We start from the raw sequence: 20,224 nt of genomic DNA on the forward strand, positions 1-20,224 counted from the left end.
AAGCTGTAAATAACCCACCACAAGCAGCGTCAAAGCGATTCAGCGGATTCAGATCGACGTTGGAGGGCAGAATTTTGAGTCATAACCGACGACCGGTTGAGCTTCAACAACCACGTCGACTACGTCTGTGAAAAGTCGGCGAAGACAACGAGAATTATGCCAAATGTCGGCTACTGAGACGAGACGTATGCTATCTACTGTTTCGTCATCGATACTTCGATATGAGGTTCCTGGGGTGCTGCGCTGAAAACCAAGCGGAATCGTGAAAAGCTGAACCGGACATTCCGGCTGATGCCCGTACGAGTCGCGAGTGGTTACAGAACAATATCGTCGGAGGTAGTATGCGTTATCACCGGCATGATCCCAAAAATGCATCACTATGGCTGAGGACTAATCCCAAATGTGACAGCTTATGTGCATAGGAAACATGGAGATGTGAACTTACATTTGATGCAAATTTTGTATGGGAACGGATGCTCCCGGAAGTACTTGCACCGGTTTGGACATGCTTCGGCACTCCTTTGTCCGGAGTGTGTAAACGTGCAAAGACACAGGAACACGTGGTCTAGGTTCGGAGAAGTTTTCGTAGGGTGTGATAGTTGACAGTATCGTTGAAGAGATGTGCCACGACGAGCATACCTGGGACGCTGTCAATAGAGTGGTTGCGGCCAGTTGAGTAGTACGCAACGTAGAACCGGGTTCGAGTCATCTGGGCGCCAGTGATACGGACGTCAGACTTAACCGGAATCGCCGGACCGACCTTAACACCCTACCGGATAGCTCGTGAGTAGGGTAGATGCACAGCCGGGGATCAGACCGCGTCGAATAGCTAGCAATGGATCATTGGGGCGCCAGTGAACCGGAAGCTACGCTCCACCCGGAATCGCTGGATGGACCTTAGCACCTACTAGCTGGTCCGTAGAGTAGGCTAGGTCACCGCTGGGGCTACATCGAGTAGATCGGAACAAAGCGGGGAGCTAATTGACTCACGGAAACGAACATCGGCATCGGGAGAAATCCACCGCTCGGTATCGGGAGAACCTGTCTCGCCTAGGAATTCTCCTTCGGAGTAGGCCAGTTGGGGACTGGACCGAGTAGTTTGCGAACAAGTCGGGAGCTGAACGAGTAAGTGGTGCTGAATGGTACGAGAAGAAAGTTTCGGTGCAGAGTGGCACAAGGGAGCCGAAGGGCTAGGTAAATTAGACACTCTGAAGTTTGCCGCCCAGATTGTCTTCGTAGGGGAAGAGGATAAAGTTTCGACCCCCTGCTAGCTTTCCGACTACCATGTAGAAATTGTAAGTCTGTGTTGATGGTGAAGAACACACCACCGTCGAGGAGTAGTGCTGTAACCCTACTGAAGGAACTAACTGCTAAGTAGTGGAATTAGAGTGGGTGTTATGCTCATAAAAATCCCCTCCCCGAAGTAATGCCGTAAGGTAGTGCCGGGGAGGATTCAGGGTTTGGGCAAGAGTAGTGGTTTTTGGCGAGTCGGGTGGCAACACAAACCAGCTCCCTGAGACGTTACAGTTTAATATATTTTTTTCCTGCAGCATCAGGGCTTTTTTGGAAGTTTTTTGCTATCCTCTAAAAACAAAAACAAAAAAATACACACAGTCGACTGGTATATGAGACTCGGCCAAATAACACATCGGAATTGAAAATAAGAAAATTTTCTGAACTATATATGAAGATATAATAGCTCATTGAGTTAAAACTATCAGCAATAGTCTAGAAATGTCTCGCTTATATACATACTAATTTCATAATAAATCCAATGGAGATAAATTTTCTGTATTGTATTGTGAAGATATTTTTGGTCCTTACATGAGAAACTATCAACGGTTTTCTAGAAATGTTTCGCTCACATACAAATAATTTAAGGTTATATCATTCATGGTTATTCACGATGGATTTAAATTCTTCCACATAATTGTAATTTTCAGTGTTTTGTAGTACTTGCACCGACTTTTTAGTCGTAGAAAATTTAACTTTGGTCGCATCTAAATGTAGTAGTAGTAATACAGTAGTCTAGATAGCCCAAAAAAATAGTAGTTTCCAATATTTTCTAAACTGCTAAGATGTAACGAGATGGAAATTTCGCTTTCGAGGTCTGGTTATTAGAGTGTTGAAATGATGATTGACATGATCCTATATCACGCCTCTTGGTTTAGAACCGAGCATATGAGCATAAGGTGTAATGTTTCTTCCTTCGAACCTCTTGCTCTCGTGTACATATTTATTACCATTTATTACCGCATTTTTTCCGAAGATATTAAACATTAGATAGTCTTTCCTGAGTTTCAAAAGAACTTAATAGTGTCCCCGATACTCGGACGTAACACATCACTCGATCCATAGTCGATTTGATCAAATATGTCGGTTTAGCTAGAAACCCATATTCGTGTATTAGATCCCATAGGTGATCTCAATCGATTGTATCATATGCGGCTTTGAAATCTATAATCAGGTGGCACGTTGTAATTGCAACATTTTTGAAAGACTAGTCGAATCGAAAATATTTCGTTTGTTGTGATGCATGCCCCAGTAAAACCTGCTCTGAATTCCCCATTTTTCTCTATGGGCAGCGGTGAACACTTTGTAGGTGGCATTCAGCAATGTGATTGACTTGTACTTGCAACAATCATGCTTATCACCTTTGTTATAGACGGGACATGTGTACTACTCCCTCATTATTTTATATGAAGAGTAAACTGAACGAATTTCTATTCGAAAGGTTCAAGCCAGCAATAAGAACGTAGGGAAACGTATATCTGCAAAAACAAACACGGACATTTAAAAACTACAGCCATTTCCAAAATCTCTCTCGATTTAGCAGAAGCTTTTACTAGATCGAACAATCGACTAAGGATACATATGCATACTATGCTGAAGTATGCTCTCCAAAATGTGATTTTGTGTAAAGGTTTGGGAGAAAAGTTCCTCATTCAAACATAGAATGAAGAATTTTGCTCCCAAACATTTACGGAAAATCACCTATAATTCTCACAAGCTGACATCAGCAACCTGGTAAATATAAACATTTGAATTGTGCGTTTATTTCCCCGGCAAGCAGTTTATCGTCTATTTATTCTTCATTCGTGGGAGGGTAACCAAATTTTCACCTCTCAAGAACTTGCGAAAAGCTACTGACAATGCAGTATGGAAGCTCCACCTCAACGGCATCCCTTATTATTGAACGCCCAGGCAGTTTAGTAACTATAATAACATATTGGAAAGAATGAAATATTCAAACCAACAGTCAGACTATAGAAATCATCAATGGGGAAACACGTGGCTGCAACCACGCGGTAGCATGCGGCTAACCGACATTTGTGATTTCTTACCTGTTTTACCATTGCACAGTGGTCCGAATCCAGAATTTAGGATGACAAAAACATTTGTTACTAAACTACCGGCTCTAGAGATTTCATGTCTTCGGAACAAATAATCTGTGTCAATTGAGGCATCTTTTGAGGTGGGTGACATTAGGGTGGTCCTTATTGTTTGTACGATCTGAAAATTATTTTCAAAATTAGAAGAGATAGAACAAAGAAGTGTTCCGCAAAATTGTAGTACAACCTTTTTCAAGCAACTTTGCTGAGGACGTCATATTTGTAACTTTAATGGTTTTAATTTTACAGCTATTAAAATGTTGTGTGATAGGGTATCCCTAACAAAATCAGTTTTTTCGTAATAACTTTTTAAATAATTTTTTTCCGTCAATAGCGTCTTCACAAAACTTTTAGAGCTTACTGTGACGAATATTATTTATATAGACATATTTGAGATAGCTCATTTAGTTCAAAAGTTATGAGCCTTTTTAGCAAAAAAACACAACCTTTTCAAATGTTGATTTCTTAAAATGGAGCAAGTGAAATTGATCTCTTCTTTTTACATTCGAAAGATCACAATTGATAGTATATTTTATAAAAAAATCTCAGAGGTCATTTTTGTTTAACTCATTTTATTTTAGTTTGAATATTGAGAATATTACTACTATTTGTAGCATTAAAAGTGAAACGGTCAGTGTAACCTAGCAACTATTTTGAAAATAAGATCAGATAGATAAACAAAATCTCAAATAAAACTGCCCAAGTGGTGCAAAGGGCCCACTGAGTTGTTATTTCTAATGTAGTTGTGTATCAATCCATCTGAACAGCGGAGAACGTAGTGTGATGTTTGGCTAGCCATCCTAGTCACACATATTTTAATTTACAGTATCAACTTTGTTAGCCTTTTTCGGAAAATTTATGAATAAGAGAAACTAAAGATGTTAAAATCGAAAAACAGATAGGTATTCTAAAGTTAATCGTTCGTAAACTTAGAATGGAAAGCTAGAGCTAGGCAGGATCATATGGGCATGATCGAAAGGAAATCTTAAGAATCGGTGGTCGATGACGAAGTTTTGAGAAGGAAACACCAAAGTGGCGTGTTGGAAAGACGACAAATCGTTAAAGAAAAGATCGAGCCTTCGAATTAATGAGCCATTACCCAGTGGAGGCAATTCCAATGATGGCAACGCGACAAAAAAAGTTTTTGATGAATGGAGTTTGTGAGATCACGGGTTTGAATGCAGATTTATTGGAACGATTAGGTATCATTCTCGCCGTTATTAATAGCAAAGCAAAAATAAACTCCCAAGTTTTTGCAGGCTATTTAGAAGCAACGAGAATGATTTATGATCACGAGTACGGTTGGTTCCTCTATCTCCAACCCTTTATAAACTTTTGGTACTTGGTTCGTCTATCGTCAAGCATGCTTTTCTTCCTGTTGGTAGCGTAAATATGTTCCATGTTGATGTCCGAATCTTTTTCAAAAACGAAAATATCAAAAAACCAACACAATACTCTTGTTCAACATTATTTTTTACGTAAGAAACAACTCACTTGATGTTTTTTACGTTGATTAAATGTAATGTACTGAGGACGAAAGACAATTCGTTTCCGCAGAACAACACGCGAAAACATAAACGACGTCGTAACTAATACAGCTGCTTCACGGTAACAGCCGAAATGATAGTCGTCAACGATGCTCTCTACCGTGTATCTAATTCACGTAACACGAGCTACCTCTGCAATAACATTGCAAAGATACTGCCCTATACTTATTGTACACCCGTACCTGTTTGACCCCATTCTACTCTATGTATTTCTATGGTTTTTTCGAAACTTGCGGATAGACTTATTCCTCGTTTCTAAGGCCTTTTCACTGAGGCATTAGAAACGAGGAATAAGTCTAACGGCAAGTTTCAAGAAAACCATTCAAGAAAATTTAGCAGCGTTGCCAATATTGAAGATGTATTAAAAAATTGCTGCTTACTTCGGACCCTATGATCTTGAAAAATTGGCCAAATAATGTTCCAGATTTCTAGATCTTCCGGATGCTACCCGGATCTTGATTACTCGTGACAAATTAACAGCAAACATGGGCCTTTCGCCGCACTTAAGCAGGGTGCTGGGAAGGTTTTCCGATTCCCAAATGGATTCTACCAAGGCTGTGCCTAAAATAATAATTCAGCGGACTCTTCGCCTCATTATGACGTAGTGCTAGAAAGGTTTTCCGCGGCTCAGGCGGAACGATACACATCGGAAACAACTCAGCGGGCCCTTCGCCACACTCGAGAGGTTTTATTTGAGATGTTGTTTATCTATCTGATCTTATTTTAAAAATAGTTGCTAGGTTACACTGACCGTTTTACTTTTAATGCTACAAATAGTAGTAATATTCTCAATATTCAAACTAAAATAAAATGAGTTAAACAAAAATGACCTCTGAGATTTTTTCATAAAATTTACTATCAATTGTGATCTTTCGAATGCAAAAAGAAGAAATCAATTTCACTTGCTCCATTGTAAGATATCAACATTTGAAAAGGTTGTGTTTTTTTGCTAAAAATGCTCATAACTTTTGAACTAAATGAGCTATCTCAAATATGTCTATATAAATAATATTCGTCTCAATAAGCTCTAAAAGTTTTGTGAAGACGTTATTGACGGAAAAAAATTATTTAAAAAGTTATTAGGAAAAAACTGATTTTGTTAGGGTTACCCTATCACACAACATTTTAATAGCAGTAAAATTAAAACCATTAAAGTTACAAATATGACGTCCTCAGCAAAGTTGCTTGAAAAAGGTTGTACTACAATTTTGCGGAACACTTCATTGTTCTATCTCTTCTTATTTCGAAAATAATTTTCAGATCGTATAAACAATAAGGACTACCCTAATAGCACCTATCTCAAAAGACGCCTCAATTGACACAGATTATTTGTTCCGAAGACATGAAATCTCTAGAACCAGTAGTTTAGTCACTAATGTTTTTGTAATCCTAAATTCTGGATTCGGACCACTGTGCATTGTGCTATATGATCGGTGTAAAGTCAGACCGAACTAAGTAGCAAAATCTCAAAAGAAGAGAAAATGATAGGATTGAATCAAAAATTTCTTCTTCAGCTACATTTCATTTGCGCCAGATTTGAAAAATATTATCATTAGCATGAATTATGAAATGAATCCATTGCGGATAATACCGTAAAGAATGCAAAGATTCAATCTTTGTACACGTTTTTCTCTGTATCAATGTAATATCGCTTAGTCCGGTCTGGCACAAAACCGACATCTTGCATGCGCGTGCGCTTTGTATTCATTTTCACTGAAGTTAGAATGGACATACGGCATTTGGTAGAAATGCGGCGGCAAATATGGGTATTTCATCAACTTTACTAAAATATGAATAACTCAAAAACGAAGCATCGTAGCTGTAATGTAAGCCAACGAAAAATGCTACACAAAGCAAGCTACAATCCTATGCAATAATATGGGGTACTTTTGAATAAAATATCGGAGATATTTTGGTTCTAACTAGAAAATGCCAGCCGTGAGTAATCATCAAAATTTTAAAATTTTAGTTATACCAAAAATAGCTTAAATCCTTGCGCAACTTTACACGAGAGGGATTGTTGATATCTTTTACGTAAAAGTTGTAAAAATTCGAGAAAGCGCCGCAGCCGATCCTGTAACCTTTCTCCTTAAGCGCAAACAGTTTTGTTTTCCTAAATGCGGCGTTGGGACCATAGAACAGTGTGCTGAGTATTGTACGGGCGATGAGCCAATTTATTCTGATTTTGATTCCCAAGTCTTGTCTCAGTTCTGTTCATATCAATGACAGAGCAAGAGCTGCCGGGATGTTCCAAATTCTAAGTAGTAAGAGTCCAAACTGAGAAAACTTTGATTCACACTGAGTAGAGCAAATGCTATTAGAGTTTACTTGGCTCTAAATGTAACATAGAAAACTTGTCCTAAGAAAATGTTTTTAGTGAGCTGGCTTATTAAGAGGTTATATGCAAAGTTGTGGCGAAAAAGTGAGTTGTGGCGAAAATTTATTGTGGTGTACTTGAACGGATCGGTTTCTCAATAATATTTTTTCCTTAAAAAACATGTTGGCCAAAAATTTAAGTTTTGTGGTGTTCAAAATTGAAACAAATTTTTTTGGATAAAAAGAAACTGTTAAAGTACGCGAGAATGTAAATACAAACAAGTAAAAAAAAATATGAAAATCGGATGAATAGTTTTTGAGATATCACGTTCACCGCAACGGTACTTTTCAAAACACTTCAAATAACCATTCGTGGAAGAACCAGCGCGCTTCAAACGGTTGTAATTTAAAATCTAGTGCTCCAATCCGAATGAAATTTTGCACAGATATTTTCAAAAGTATGTACATTGTAAATTTTATTTCGATTTTTTGAGCTCCAACTTTGTATACAACCAGTATCCAGAACGGTCGTAGATGAGTTGAATCTTTTGATATCATTTTGGTACTATAGTTTATAAATAATTTTCACTATTTGTGGTTCCATTAATTTTGCAATCAAATGAAAACATTGTTACATCGGAAAAAAACTTTTTTCCGAGTTCGTATATACAACTCTTTAAATAGATGAATCCATATTAATGAACTTCATCTGGAATTTTAGAATTGGCTTGAAAAAATGAGAGAATTGGTGGTTATTTGCTACTCATTCCATAAATGCGTATTTTTGTTGCGGTTTTGCACGGATTTGGCATCGTACGAACCGGCGACCTTGAGGTTCATAAACAACTACAACTCCACGACATCTCTTTACCAACGACGTACGAATAAACTGCTGGTAACGTTTCGAAACGAAAACATGGTAAATAGTACTTATATAGATGATTATTATACACAACTTCTCATATGTTACGTAAATATTTTTCCAGCTTTATGACCAAGCGCCACAGAATTCGAGCCGTAAGTACCTACTACCGAAATTGGCCAATTCGCTGCAACTTGATATACAATCAGAGCAAATGGTAGAACCTGCGTTTTTCGATATTTATCTCTGTGATGATTGTGATGCCGAGTTGTATTCGTACGATGCATATATGGTAAGTTTGAATAATATTGGAATAACAAATTAGTATTGAAAAACACACGAAAATATAACTAATGAGTAGTAATTTATGATATTCGATTACCGTTACCATTAAGTACACGTGTCGGAGAATCCTATCATTTCATTTTAGCTAGAACTATTGTGAATCGCCTAAATGCGCCTTGGACATTGCTTAGTCTCCCGCTAATTAAGGGGGTCTTCTACTCTCATGGTTTCAAAAAATCGATTTTTTTCTTTGTTTAATTTCAATCTATATGCATCTGAGAATATGCCACAGAAAGGATTTGGTGAAAATCATATTCCTTGGCATGTTTCTGGGAATCGAAAGGTACCCATCTCCGGTCGTTTCCGAGATACTAAGCGCGGCGCCATCGCGGGCGCTTGTCTATGAACAAATTATTGTTTAAAGAATTCACCGGTCCATTCTTGACGGTTTATGCATATGTGAGCTTCTGTGAATGGTTTCTTGTTTTTTTGGGGACGAGATTATCGTGCGGAAGAAAAAATGCGTCGGACATGTTGAGAAGCGTATGGGAACGAGATTACGAAATCTGAAGAAAGAAAACGAAGGTATCGGTGGGAAAGGAAAGGGAAAGTTGACGGACAAATCAATTGGCCAGCTAACAAAATTTTTTGGGCTGGCGATTCGGAGAAACTCAAATTCTGTAGAACATATGCAAAATGCTATCTAGACTTCCCTCGAACACTACTCGTCATCGAACGAAAATCCCCAAAACTCAAAGTGTTCAACCGGCGAGGACAGCTGGCGCAAGTGGCATCAGGCTTTAGTAAAAGGAACTTTATAAACTTTCGAACATATCAGGTTCTACGATAGTATCATTTAATTATTTATTTATTAGAAAGATGCTTATGAGCTCACTCTCAAACCATCAATGCTTCTCTGAATACAGTGAAGACCCGTTTTTATCGGCCCCTTGCACAGTGTTTTAAAACGTCGTTTTCGTGCTCAAAATTAATAGCGTCTAAACCGTTGATTTTAAAGGTACAGTTTGTTCGGAGAAGTTGTTGTTCTTATGATTGTGCATCCACAGGAGTATACCGTTCAATGATTAATTCACCTATAAGTGATATACGAAATTTATTTTCCGAACTAATTGAGATAGAGACTTTGTGTCTTCGACAAAGTTGTAGAAAATGTTACTACAAAAGAAATTGCAGAAGACACTATATATCTAGCTTCAATAGTTTACGAGTTATGGAACATATTATATGGAAGACCCCTTAAAATTGGGTTTTTCATGATAACTTTTTTAAACATTCTCGTATCTTCTTGGAATCTTCCACAAAGTTGTTTGTGGTACCGAAACACATATTTTTGCTTAACATAGTTACTTCCTAACTGTTGAATTTAAAAAGATATTCTAAATTTTACGATATTTTTGGGGAAACTTCCTCCTTAAATAATTCGTTAAGGAGCAAAAAGGAACAAACAACATCATAACATACTGAAAGTACTAGCTTTTTGCTTTCATATAATGGCCCTAGTGAGTTTAAATGACACACACACATACACACACATAGACATTTGCCGATCTCGATGAACTGAATCGAATGGTGTATGACACTTGGCCCTCCGGGCCTCGGTTAAAAAGTAGATTTTTACAGTGATTGCATAGCCTTTCTTTATATGAGAAAGGCAAAAATATGAGTTTTCGGATTACAGATTACCCAACTTGCCACAAATTTACTTAATCGGGACCGATGTAGTTTCAATATCAATGTCATCAATGAAGTTTCGAGGTCGCGAGAGATTTTTCTTTTCGTCTTCAAAAGTAAAATTGAAAAGTCAAAACATTTGGTATCTTCAAAATAAAAAAAAAAGTTTCTAAATCCATTGAGTAGATGCTTTATAATTTATTCCTAAAACAGTGCTCAATTTTAGGCCTCGCGAGTAGAAGACCCTCTTAAGTGTTCTCAAGAAGCCTTATATCGTGCACTGAGGTTGGATTCGACTCTCTGATCCCTTCAGGATCTAGGAATTCTTTACTCATTAGGTGAGCTCATTCTAGTTGAGTGAGAGCAGAGTAGTCGCATAGTATGTGTCAGTATGTTTCCTCCACTTGGTGAATTCTTTTCTAATTTGGCCAGTTTTGCTCTGAGAGAACAACTACGTAATAAAACACATTTTAAAAAAAAATTGCATTTGGCGTGAGAAACATTGCGACGTATTTTTATATATTCTGTCTCTTTTGACGTAAAACTCGCTGAAAATTGTGAGCGACATATATTTTTACATGTTCTGGAATGTAAATTAAAGTGGATTGTGACGCTTCTTTTATCCTGCAAAACGTAACTACTTTTAAATGTGTAGGTTGTGATTAACATTAGTTCGGGTTCACACTGCACGTTCCGCGCGTTGGTTTGTACCTTGCTCTACAATTACGTCTCATAATTTTCTCTCGTGGGAAGGAACGAAGGAAGACAAGGATACAGGAACTATCCTTGGTACAAAAAAAACCTGTTTTAATCCAGCAAGAGGTGCAATTGTGCCTTTTCACTTATCCAAATTGTGATTCTACTAGCAGGTTGTCCTTCAAACTACCAAGTCCTTTTCGATACACCAAAATCGACGTTAAATTGGCCATGACTTTTTCCGTTTAATGCCGTTTTTTGAAAAAGAACCGAAAATTATACCAGCTTTCAAAAATGCCTTTCAAATTGCATTTGGAGTTTTGACCGCGGAATAAATCCTGATTCTAGTAGGATACCCACATATGGGCATTTTATGTTTTTCCTAAATATTTTAAAAATAACGTTAAAATTCCACATTTTCGACAAAAAATTGATAGAAATTGCCTCCGTACAAAATAATTGCATATGTGAGTAGTACGGGAGACCGAGGAGGGTTGAAACAATCTTTTGTTATTGTTAGAGAAATCGACAAAAACTGTCAATCGATGATTGCTTATTTTTAAATTTCTTACTTCTGTTTATGCTTTATCAATCTACGTCAGAATAATTGGAACAAACCAATAAAAATGCATCAATACATTGATTTTTATGTCAGTGTTCTCTTTGTTTCAACTCTCCCCATACCGAGGTAAGTTGAAACAGCAATCAATGTGAGTTGAAACAAGTAACCAATTATTTTAGATGTTATCAAAATGTTTTCTAAAGCATCAAATGTTACAATTGTGTCATTTTTATTCTTTCACTCTAAGATATTTCCTCAAAATGACATGTATTCTTATCATTATTTTTCACAGCGTATATCTACGTATAAACTGTAACTTGTTTTGAAAATTAATGTTAGATTTTGCTTACACATGCAGGAATTTCTGCACTTATCCAAGCAGTAAGATACTTTACCTAACCATTAATTAACATTAACTGTAAAATCAAGAAATTTGACACCCATTTTTCATATATTTAGTTACTAGCTGTAACCCGGTGCGCTTCGCTACACCCATCAGGACTAAACGAAATATTTTAAAAATACTAAAAATAACAAATATTTTTGTTTCAAAGAAGAAACTTATTGTAATTCTCGCGGATAGACAATGTTCGTAGTTTGACCACCTGGAGCACAATTAAATTAATTGCTCTGTTTTCCTACACACAGTCGTTTGAAATCCCTTGGTATCATTCGAATTCGAGGTAACAGTACATCTGCTTCTTTATATTTTCTAGTTACAATGGTCGCTTAAATGAAATTTTTCAACCAAAGCACAGTTGTGGTGGGTCGATGTTGCGCAGTAACTAATATAATAGGCACACAAAGCTTCAATTGCAACATATGCGGTGCGCAGTGTTGCAAAACGACGTTTTTACTATCAAAATTCAATAACTCCTGAACCATTAATTTTGGAGAATGGATTTTTTCAAAGAAGTTTCTGGATATAAATAGATGCATCATTTGATATAATGAATTGAGTTATTAATTCCCTAAAAATGAGACAGAAAATTTATTTCCTCGAATAATTTAGCTAGAAACTCGCTGTCTTCAGTAAAGTTCTAGAAAATATTATTGTGAAAATCTTTACTGAAGTTACTAAAGCTCTATATAGTAACAGTAGCGAGATATGTAGGTTTGCTTGGGATAGACCCATTCAAAACAGTTTTTCGAATATAACTTTTTACGATTACTTTTTGTTATGAAAAGTGTCTTCTACAAAATTGTTGAGAGCGATAAAATACACATTTTTTAAACAACGAAGAATCTGTAGCTCTTGAAACAACAAAGTTATTGTCAATTTTCGAATATTTTTTGTTCAATTTACACCTTAAGCAACTTCCTTAATAGCAAAAATTCGTACCATGCTATAAAAAAAATTCGTAGAAAGAACTTTATTCTTTCGTTTAAATATATAAACCTTCGTCTGACGGAGACTGCTGGGTAGGTTACGTATAAAACCAATACTTCTGAAAGCATGGTGGATCGACTGAATTAATTAATTCAACACGTAAATCCATAGATTTATATGCGTAACAGAATTACCATCGATTTTATTTTGGATAGAGTAGTGTATGAAATTGAAGTCTCCTATTCTTAATGGTCTCGACTCACCAAACCACTTTGTCCTCTGATTCAGCGAAGGAACGTTCTCCTTGACCCAACGTTCCCACAAAATGCTGGCCAACTGCTGCGATTGCTGGAACGCGTCTCGAAGTGCTGCTGCTGGATGAGGTGAGGGAAGATTGACGCTAGGCTGATTTGGGGAGAGTTCCTGCAAAAAGTGGTTTGCAGTGAGTGCCTCCACTTCGTCATACTCTCGAGACACGTACGGGTGAGAATTTATCATGTCTTCCGCTTCCACCATAACTGTCTGCAAAATTTCGTCCGTCAACCGTCTCCCATCATCAAGTACCACGAATGCCTCCTTAACCGACCGAACGAGACGCTCCCATACTCCTCCCATGTGAGGAGCCAAAGGGGGGTTGAACGGCCACTTCGTTTTCGCGCTAGTCAGCTGATCCGCACAATCTTCTCCTATTTCTAGGACAACTCCTTCCAGTTCCTTACTGGCTCCTAGGAAGTTCGTCCCATTGTCGGACAGAAACTCCATCGGCCAACCTCGCCGACCAATGAACCGGTGAATCGCCATCAAGCACGACTGCGTAGTCAGTCCGTGAGCCACCTCCAGGTGTATCGCGCGGGTTACCAAGCAGGTGAACAATGCGACCCATCTCTTCTCCGTTCGGCGTCCTACAGTAACAGCAAATGGGCCCAAATAATCCACACCTGTGTAACTAAAGGGACGAAGATTCGTTGTTAGCCGCTGCACTGGTAGCGGAGCCATTCGTGGAACTCGAGGTCGACTTCGATGGACCTTACACCATACACAAGACGACGACACCTTCCGGACTACTGTGTCAAGCTGCGGAATGTAGAACAACTGCTTCAGCTCGTTCTTCGCCGCCTGTCGATATCCGTGACCGCTCTTCTCGTGGTAATGCTGAACAATCAGCTGCGTGATTTTATGCTGATGTGGCAGGATCGTTGGAAAACGTAAATCGAATGACAGCAACTCTGCTTTCTTTCCTCTCCCCTCCATTCTAATCAGCCCGTTTTCGTCAATCAGCGGAGTAAGTTTGTAGAGTGCACTGGACTTCTCGATCGCCAGCCATTGACTCACCGGCCGATCCATATTTCTGACCAGTACCTTCTCATCTATGAAACACTCCGACTGTGCCATCTTCATCAGCCATAGTTCCGCCTTCTCGTACTCACTTAGCTGCCGTCGGTTGTAGTACTCTGCTCTGTCTGCTCGTTGCTTTTAGTGTCTCAATCGACAGTTTTTTGCACTTTCATCTACAGTTTAAAACGAACTGGATTACGCACGCCATCGCCCTCACCAGCACTGTCCACTTAGAAAAGCGATTGGCGTCCACGATAGCCTGTGCAACTTGCACGTCGTGCAGCATCAAGTGAATCCGAAGTTCCTCCGTAGTGTTAGCTGGAGGTAATTCTCTCTTCGGCCACTTTTCCACACTGTCGTACAAAAATTGTTGCCCACGTACCCACGGGCTGTTGGGGTGTATCTCCAGACCTTTACCCCATTTAGTTACCAGATCCGCCACGTTCAATTTCGTCGAAACCCATCGCCAATCTGTCAGTTTAGTCAAACTAAGAATTTCGCCAATGCGAAAACCAACAAATTGCTTGTAGCGGCGCTGATCCGACCGAATCCAGAACAGCACCACTTCTGCGTCAATCCAGAACACCACTCTACTGATCGTGAAGTTGTGATTTTCCTCGATCGTTCGTACCAGCCTTGCCGCAAGAACCGCTGCCAGGAGTTCTAGCCGCGGAATCTACAGCTGCTTCAACGGTGCTACCTTCGCTCGACTCATCACTAGCGAACACAACCTTACCCCGTATGATTTCACGGAAGCATGCCACGCATCCGTACGCCGTCTCGCTGGCATCAGCAAAGATGTGAAGCTGGACTTCTTCGACCTCATCTGATCTCGCAGTTCCGAAATAGCTTCGAGGTAGCTTAAACACCAGCACGTCTGCGAGAATGTTGGTCCACCGCAACCACTTTCTGAACGACAGCTCATCGATCGCATCATCCCAGTCGCAGCCTGTCCGCCACAGATCCTGAACCAGTATTTTTCCGAGAATTGTAACTGGAGCAAGAAATCCTTCTGGATCGAATTGCGCCATCACAATGCTCTTTTCTTTTCGTCGGGCGTTTTTCCTCTAGGAAAACCTTGTTGCACTCTGTTTTCCATTCGGTCGCAAAACGGAACTCGTCTTCAACCGGGTCCCAAACGACGCCTAGCATACGCTCGTATTCGGTGTTCTTGTCCCGGTTGAAATGCACTGCGGAATCGACACTCCTTTCTCCTATTTGTTCGAGAAATCTACCAGAGTTCGACACCCAGTTTCTGATCCGAAATCCTCCACACGAATGGATGCACCTCACCTCGCTGGCTCGCTGGATCGCTTCTTCGATAGTATCCACGCTGTCGTAGTGGTCATCTACGTAGTGACGCTTCACGATGTCTTCTACTGCTTCAGGGCACTTCTCCGAGAAATCTGCTGCATTCAAGTTCTTCATGAATTGAGCTGAGCAGGGCGAACACGTGGAACCAAAGGTGGCAACGTCCATAACGTACACCTTCGGAGCTTCCTCACTGTTCGCTCGGAACACAAACCGTTGCGCTTGCCTATCCTCAGATCTGATCCGGATCTGATGGTACATTTCTTGAATGTCGCCACCAAATGCTACTGGCTTTTCCCGAAAATTGCATATTACTCTGGGAAGTGGAACTAGCATATCCGGACCTTTGAGTAACTCTGAGTTAAGAGAGACTCCGTTCACTGATGCTGCAGCATCCCAAACCAAGCGCACCTTACTCGGCTTCTTCGGATTCACTACGACGTTCAGCGGTAGATACCACACAGCGGTTTGTTGCGTACCCTTCAGTTCGGCTCTTTTCTCCTCCACGGGCTCCGGTACAGCGAACGTCGCAATCGCTGTCTCATCTAGCATGTATTGCTCTCGCATCATGTCATGGAGATCTTGATTGCTTGCTGGAACGAACGAGTACAAATTCAGGTAAGTGTACGCACTCGGTCTTCGGTTCTCCGAACCATACACTGTCCAGCCAATCTTCGACCGCACGGCAATCGGTTCGTTTGGCTTACCGACCCGCGACTCCAACGGCGCAAATAAGTGGTCGTTGTATAGCCCGAGTAGGATTCTCGGCTTTCCCAATGGGTAATCTCTCACCGGAACGCTTGCAAGATGGGAATATTTTTTTACCACATCTGCGAATCGCACGTTCTGCTTCGGCAGCACCAACTCTGATACCGTTCGAGTGTTGAACAGCGGAAACTTCTCCTTCGAATCCTTCGCCGACATCATCAGTTCGACCTTCCTCGAATCGTTCTCAAAGCGGTTGATATAGCCCGTCCACGTCACTATCAACGGCTCTAGAGTACCTTCTGCTTTCAGCCGCCTGGCCACCAGATCATCTACCAACGTAGTCGACAACCCTTCGTCGAAGAACGCAGTAGTATCGAATTGTCGTTTGCCCACGTAAAGCGTCACCGGCATCATGCGGAAAATAACCGCACTATCTGCCTTTTCGGCAGCATTGCATTCTACCTTCTGCAGCCGCACCGATTCCTTCACTCGATGCAAAAGTGGATGATGGCCTCCACGACAATTTTGCGTCAAGCATCGAATCTTCAAGGTGCATCTACTGTTTCCGTGCTTGTTCAAACAAAGATCACACAGGTTTTGTCGCTCAACCTCTCTCAACCTGGCGGCAATGTTCATCCGCTTAAACTCACCACAGCACCTGATGAGATGATCCGTTCGTTTGCAGATCCAGCACGGCTTAGTTACTGTCTCTCTTTGAATTTCATCAGAAACCTGGCTCGCGCCATGAAGATGGACAAACTCCTTCTTTCGGGAATTTCCTTTCCCCATTCGCGAAGGCTCGTGCTCGCTTAGCGACAACGTCGAGAACTCCGTCACCTCCGACACATCCGATGTCATTTGTGAAGTTCGTAAACATTCGCAACGGACTGTCCACCTTCCCTCGCTTATACCGGACCCAATCCAGTTTGTTGCTCGGTGGCAACTTGTCAACTAACTCCTGCACAAGCATCGGATTGTTTAGGTGGTCGCAGAGTCCTGACGCTTCAAGGTGGTAGCACAACTGCTTCACCGTTATCCCGAAGCTGATGAACGTCTCCAATCGATCAGCTCTCGGTGACGGTGCGTTCCTCACCTTCGATAGCAACGTTCTGAGCAGCTTCTCCGGTTTTCCGAACAGATTCCGAAGATACCTGATCACATCCAAACGCTGCAAACCTTCAAATTCTCTAGGTTTGAGAATCCGCAAGCTGCAGTCGTGTACTCGAAACTGCTGATAAACAACGGTCAAACTTCTGCTTCCCCTTTAAATTTGGGAAGGTTCTGAGAGACCGCTTTGCGAGCAGCTAGCTGATCTCTTGTAATACGACCCACGATACATCCCGACCCGTTTCCATCTCCGCACCTTTGAAAGCTGGTTCGACTGCATCTACTCGGCGGGACCTCCGAAACTTCACCGTCACTCACATCTTCGTCACTTCGCTCGAATTGGCCGGCTTCGACAACGAATGACTTATCTAACGGTACCTTCTTCGGACACGCGAGTTCATCTGCCGTCTGCTGATATCCTTGCTTTGGATAGGCTCCGCGATAATCCAGCATCCAGTCATCCACCTTCTGTTCCGGTTTGGAGGCAGAAGCACCACCGACAGCTCCATATTGGCCCTTCAATGCATTATTAATGCTGTCGTCAAACTGTTTCCGAATAGCATCCCGCTTCTTCGAGAATTCACGTTCCGCGTCCCATTGGCAGTCAAGCATTTTCTGCTCATGCTCTAGCTGCCGCTGCTCCATTTCACGCGGCGCTCCTGCTCGCGCATCTCCCACTCTAGCTTCATCCGCCTCTCGTTCCAAGCCTGCTGCTTAGCAAGACGCTGCTTCCGCAACTCGATCTGCTTTGCAAAGGCCATCTCCATTGCTAGCTGTTCCTCTTCCAACTGCTGTTCAGTCAGGTCTAAGACGGAACCAGCTCCACGATCGGACCCTGCATCGCTATTCGGGGCGGACTTCTTCCCGCGCTTCTTAGCCGTAGTCTCTGGAACTTTAAGACGCCGGACGCTTTGCGGAGAGCATCGCGGATAACGCCAACTAACGTTCGCCACCTCTTGGTTGACACCTGCGCACGAGAAATGAGCCCAATACTTACATTCTTCGCATTGAACCCAATCGATGTCACCGGATTCCGCTAGTTTGCAGTACAGACACTTTTCTTGCTTCGAAGGAGAAGAAGCCATCCTGCACACTATCCGACAAACATTTTTTGATTTTGTTCGGACGGCAGGCGAAAACAAGATTTTTGAAAATCCGCCTTTTTTTACTGTGCAGATCAAACTAAATAACTTTATTTTAATTTACCGTAAATAATCGATTATTTGTCTTACTTACAATTGTTTGTTCTCGTTACTTTACAGCTTCCTCTTTTCCTTCCTCTATCGCTGTCTATCGCAATTTATCTACAATTTAGTATTCACATTTTCCATTTTATCGGTTTTAGTAATTAATTTGTACGTTCACTTACTTCGTTTTATCTCGGAATTGATAATCTCAACTGTACCGTTCGTACTTGTCCAGAGATGGTCGGGTTCGGGTTTTTGGACCCCAAACCCGGACCCGACCCGAACCCGATGGGTTTCGGATCGGGTTCGGGTTCTGCAAATTTAAGCTTCTCGGGTCCGGGTCTGGTTCCGGGTTTTTAAATTTGAAATTCTCGGGTTCGGGTCGGGTCCGGGCTTTTGAAATTTTGAACTTTCGGGCTCGGGTCGGGTTCGGGTTTTTCAAATTACAAATTATCGGGGTCGGGTCGGGTTCGGGTATTGAACAAAACAACCCAACCATTTCATGACACTGTTTGCGTCTATACACAAAACGTAGTCTTTTTTTGTAGTAGTGAATGATACTTCGTGATACGAATAAATGACACATATAACCGTACCAAATGTTAGCACCTCTGAATCGCTAGAATTCGTCGTATTTTTTGGTGCTCAAATATTGTATTTTTCCATTCTTGCATAAAATTCCGTCTCTTCAGATTCGCAAAATACCTGAATTATTTAATTTTTTAAACGAACATTCATGTCGACAGGAATTTATCGGAAAATATCGGTTCGACTTTCTATAATGGAATATAAATTTCGACAGGTACATTAAAACCGATACTTAGGCCGCGGCGACTTTTTCTCTACGTAAACGGTCTTGTGGGGTACATTCGTACCCCAGAACTAAAATCGCTCTAATGTGTATAATTTTTATTAAATTTATAATTAAATTGGATAGTTTTATTCTAAAATCATTCGTAAAGTAACCTGTTTAAAAATCTTTGTGTTTTGACTATTTAATTCTGTAATATTTCATTTTGTATAGAACAAGTCTTTAACCCAATAGTTCCCAACACCGCCTCTAGGCGGTCTCTTTAAAAATCTAAATAAAACTACTAAAACATGAGTGTATGTTGTCATCCGCACTAGTATTTCTTCTCAACGCTCACACCTTTCATACACACACATTGTTTGAATGATCGTAGCTTTCTGTTAAAGGAAATTGAAGCTCAGAGTTGAAAATTCAATGAAAACGTGGAAAAAACTATTTTGTGTTTAGTGGTAATCTTCATTAAACAAATTTTAACTATTTTTGGAAATTTTAACAACTAAATTTTTTTTTGAGTAGCCTGTTAGTAGCATTTTACTGTAGATGTGAATTGGTTTAGTTGAATAATTCGGAAGTTTAGCTTTTTTGACAAAACACTTCGCCCGCCTAAAGGCGGTGTTGGGCACCTGGGCGAAAAAAAAATTCAGTCTTTTGTGATTACTTATCGCACCGAAACTAGCTTTATGTGCAATTTTAGCTGAAAAGAAGCATGTTTTAAAATCTTTGGGTGAATGCTGCTGTTAGAATATGGATGTCCTTATCATTTAATTATATTTAGGGGAGTCTGGGGTAAGTTGGCGAAATCTTTTTTTCTCCTTTTGTATTAGACATATGGCACTGTTTATAGTCCGGGCTCCGGCACTTCAAGTACTGTGTAATACATTTTCCCATGTACTTATGTTGCATTACATTCTGTTTCGTTCACGTTAAGCGTTAAGTTTTCGAGCATCTAATATGCTGAAGCCCATTTTAGTCGTATTTGGGAGGGTGCCTCACCATTTCATTAATTACTCGGAATACAATTGATGCAATGCGTATGAATTGGCACCAGTATCTTTGCTTTCCAATGCGTTGAACCGGCTTCAC

General features: G+C 40.5%; 1 protein-coding gene across 4 annotated transcripts in view; it reads left to right on the plus strand.

Annotated features, from left to right (window-relative positions):
- LOC131683009 (uncharacterized) overlaps nt 1-20,224 on the plus strand; it is a 515,866-nt gene that overhangs the window by 353,426 nt on the left and 142,216 nt on the right. For 3 of the 4 annotated variants that reach the window (XM_058964836.1, XM_058964835.1, XM_058964834.1), the window contains 2 exons: nt 7,977-8,174; nt 8,242-8,409. The exons of the other annotated variant lie outside the window; for it this stretch is intronic. In XM_058964836.1, the coding sequence (XP_058820819.1) occupies nt 7,992-8,174; nt 8,242-8,409 (351 nt within the window). In that variant the 5' untranslated portion in view covers nt 7,977-7,991. The remainder of the gene's footprint in view (nt 1-7,976; nt 8,175-8,241; nt 8,410-20,224) is intronic. 4 annotated transcript variants of the gene reach the window in all.

The sequence above is a fragment of the Topomyia yanbarensis genome, chromosome 2, assembly GCF_030247195.1.
Source record: "Topomyia yanbarensis strain Yona2022 chromosome 2, ASM3024719v1, whole genome shotgun sequence".
In the NCBI taxonomy this organism is placed as follows: Eukaryota; Metazoa; Arthropoda; class Insecta; order Diptera; family Culicidae; genus Topomyia; species Topomyia yanbarensis.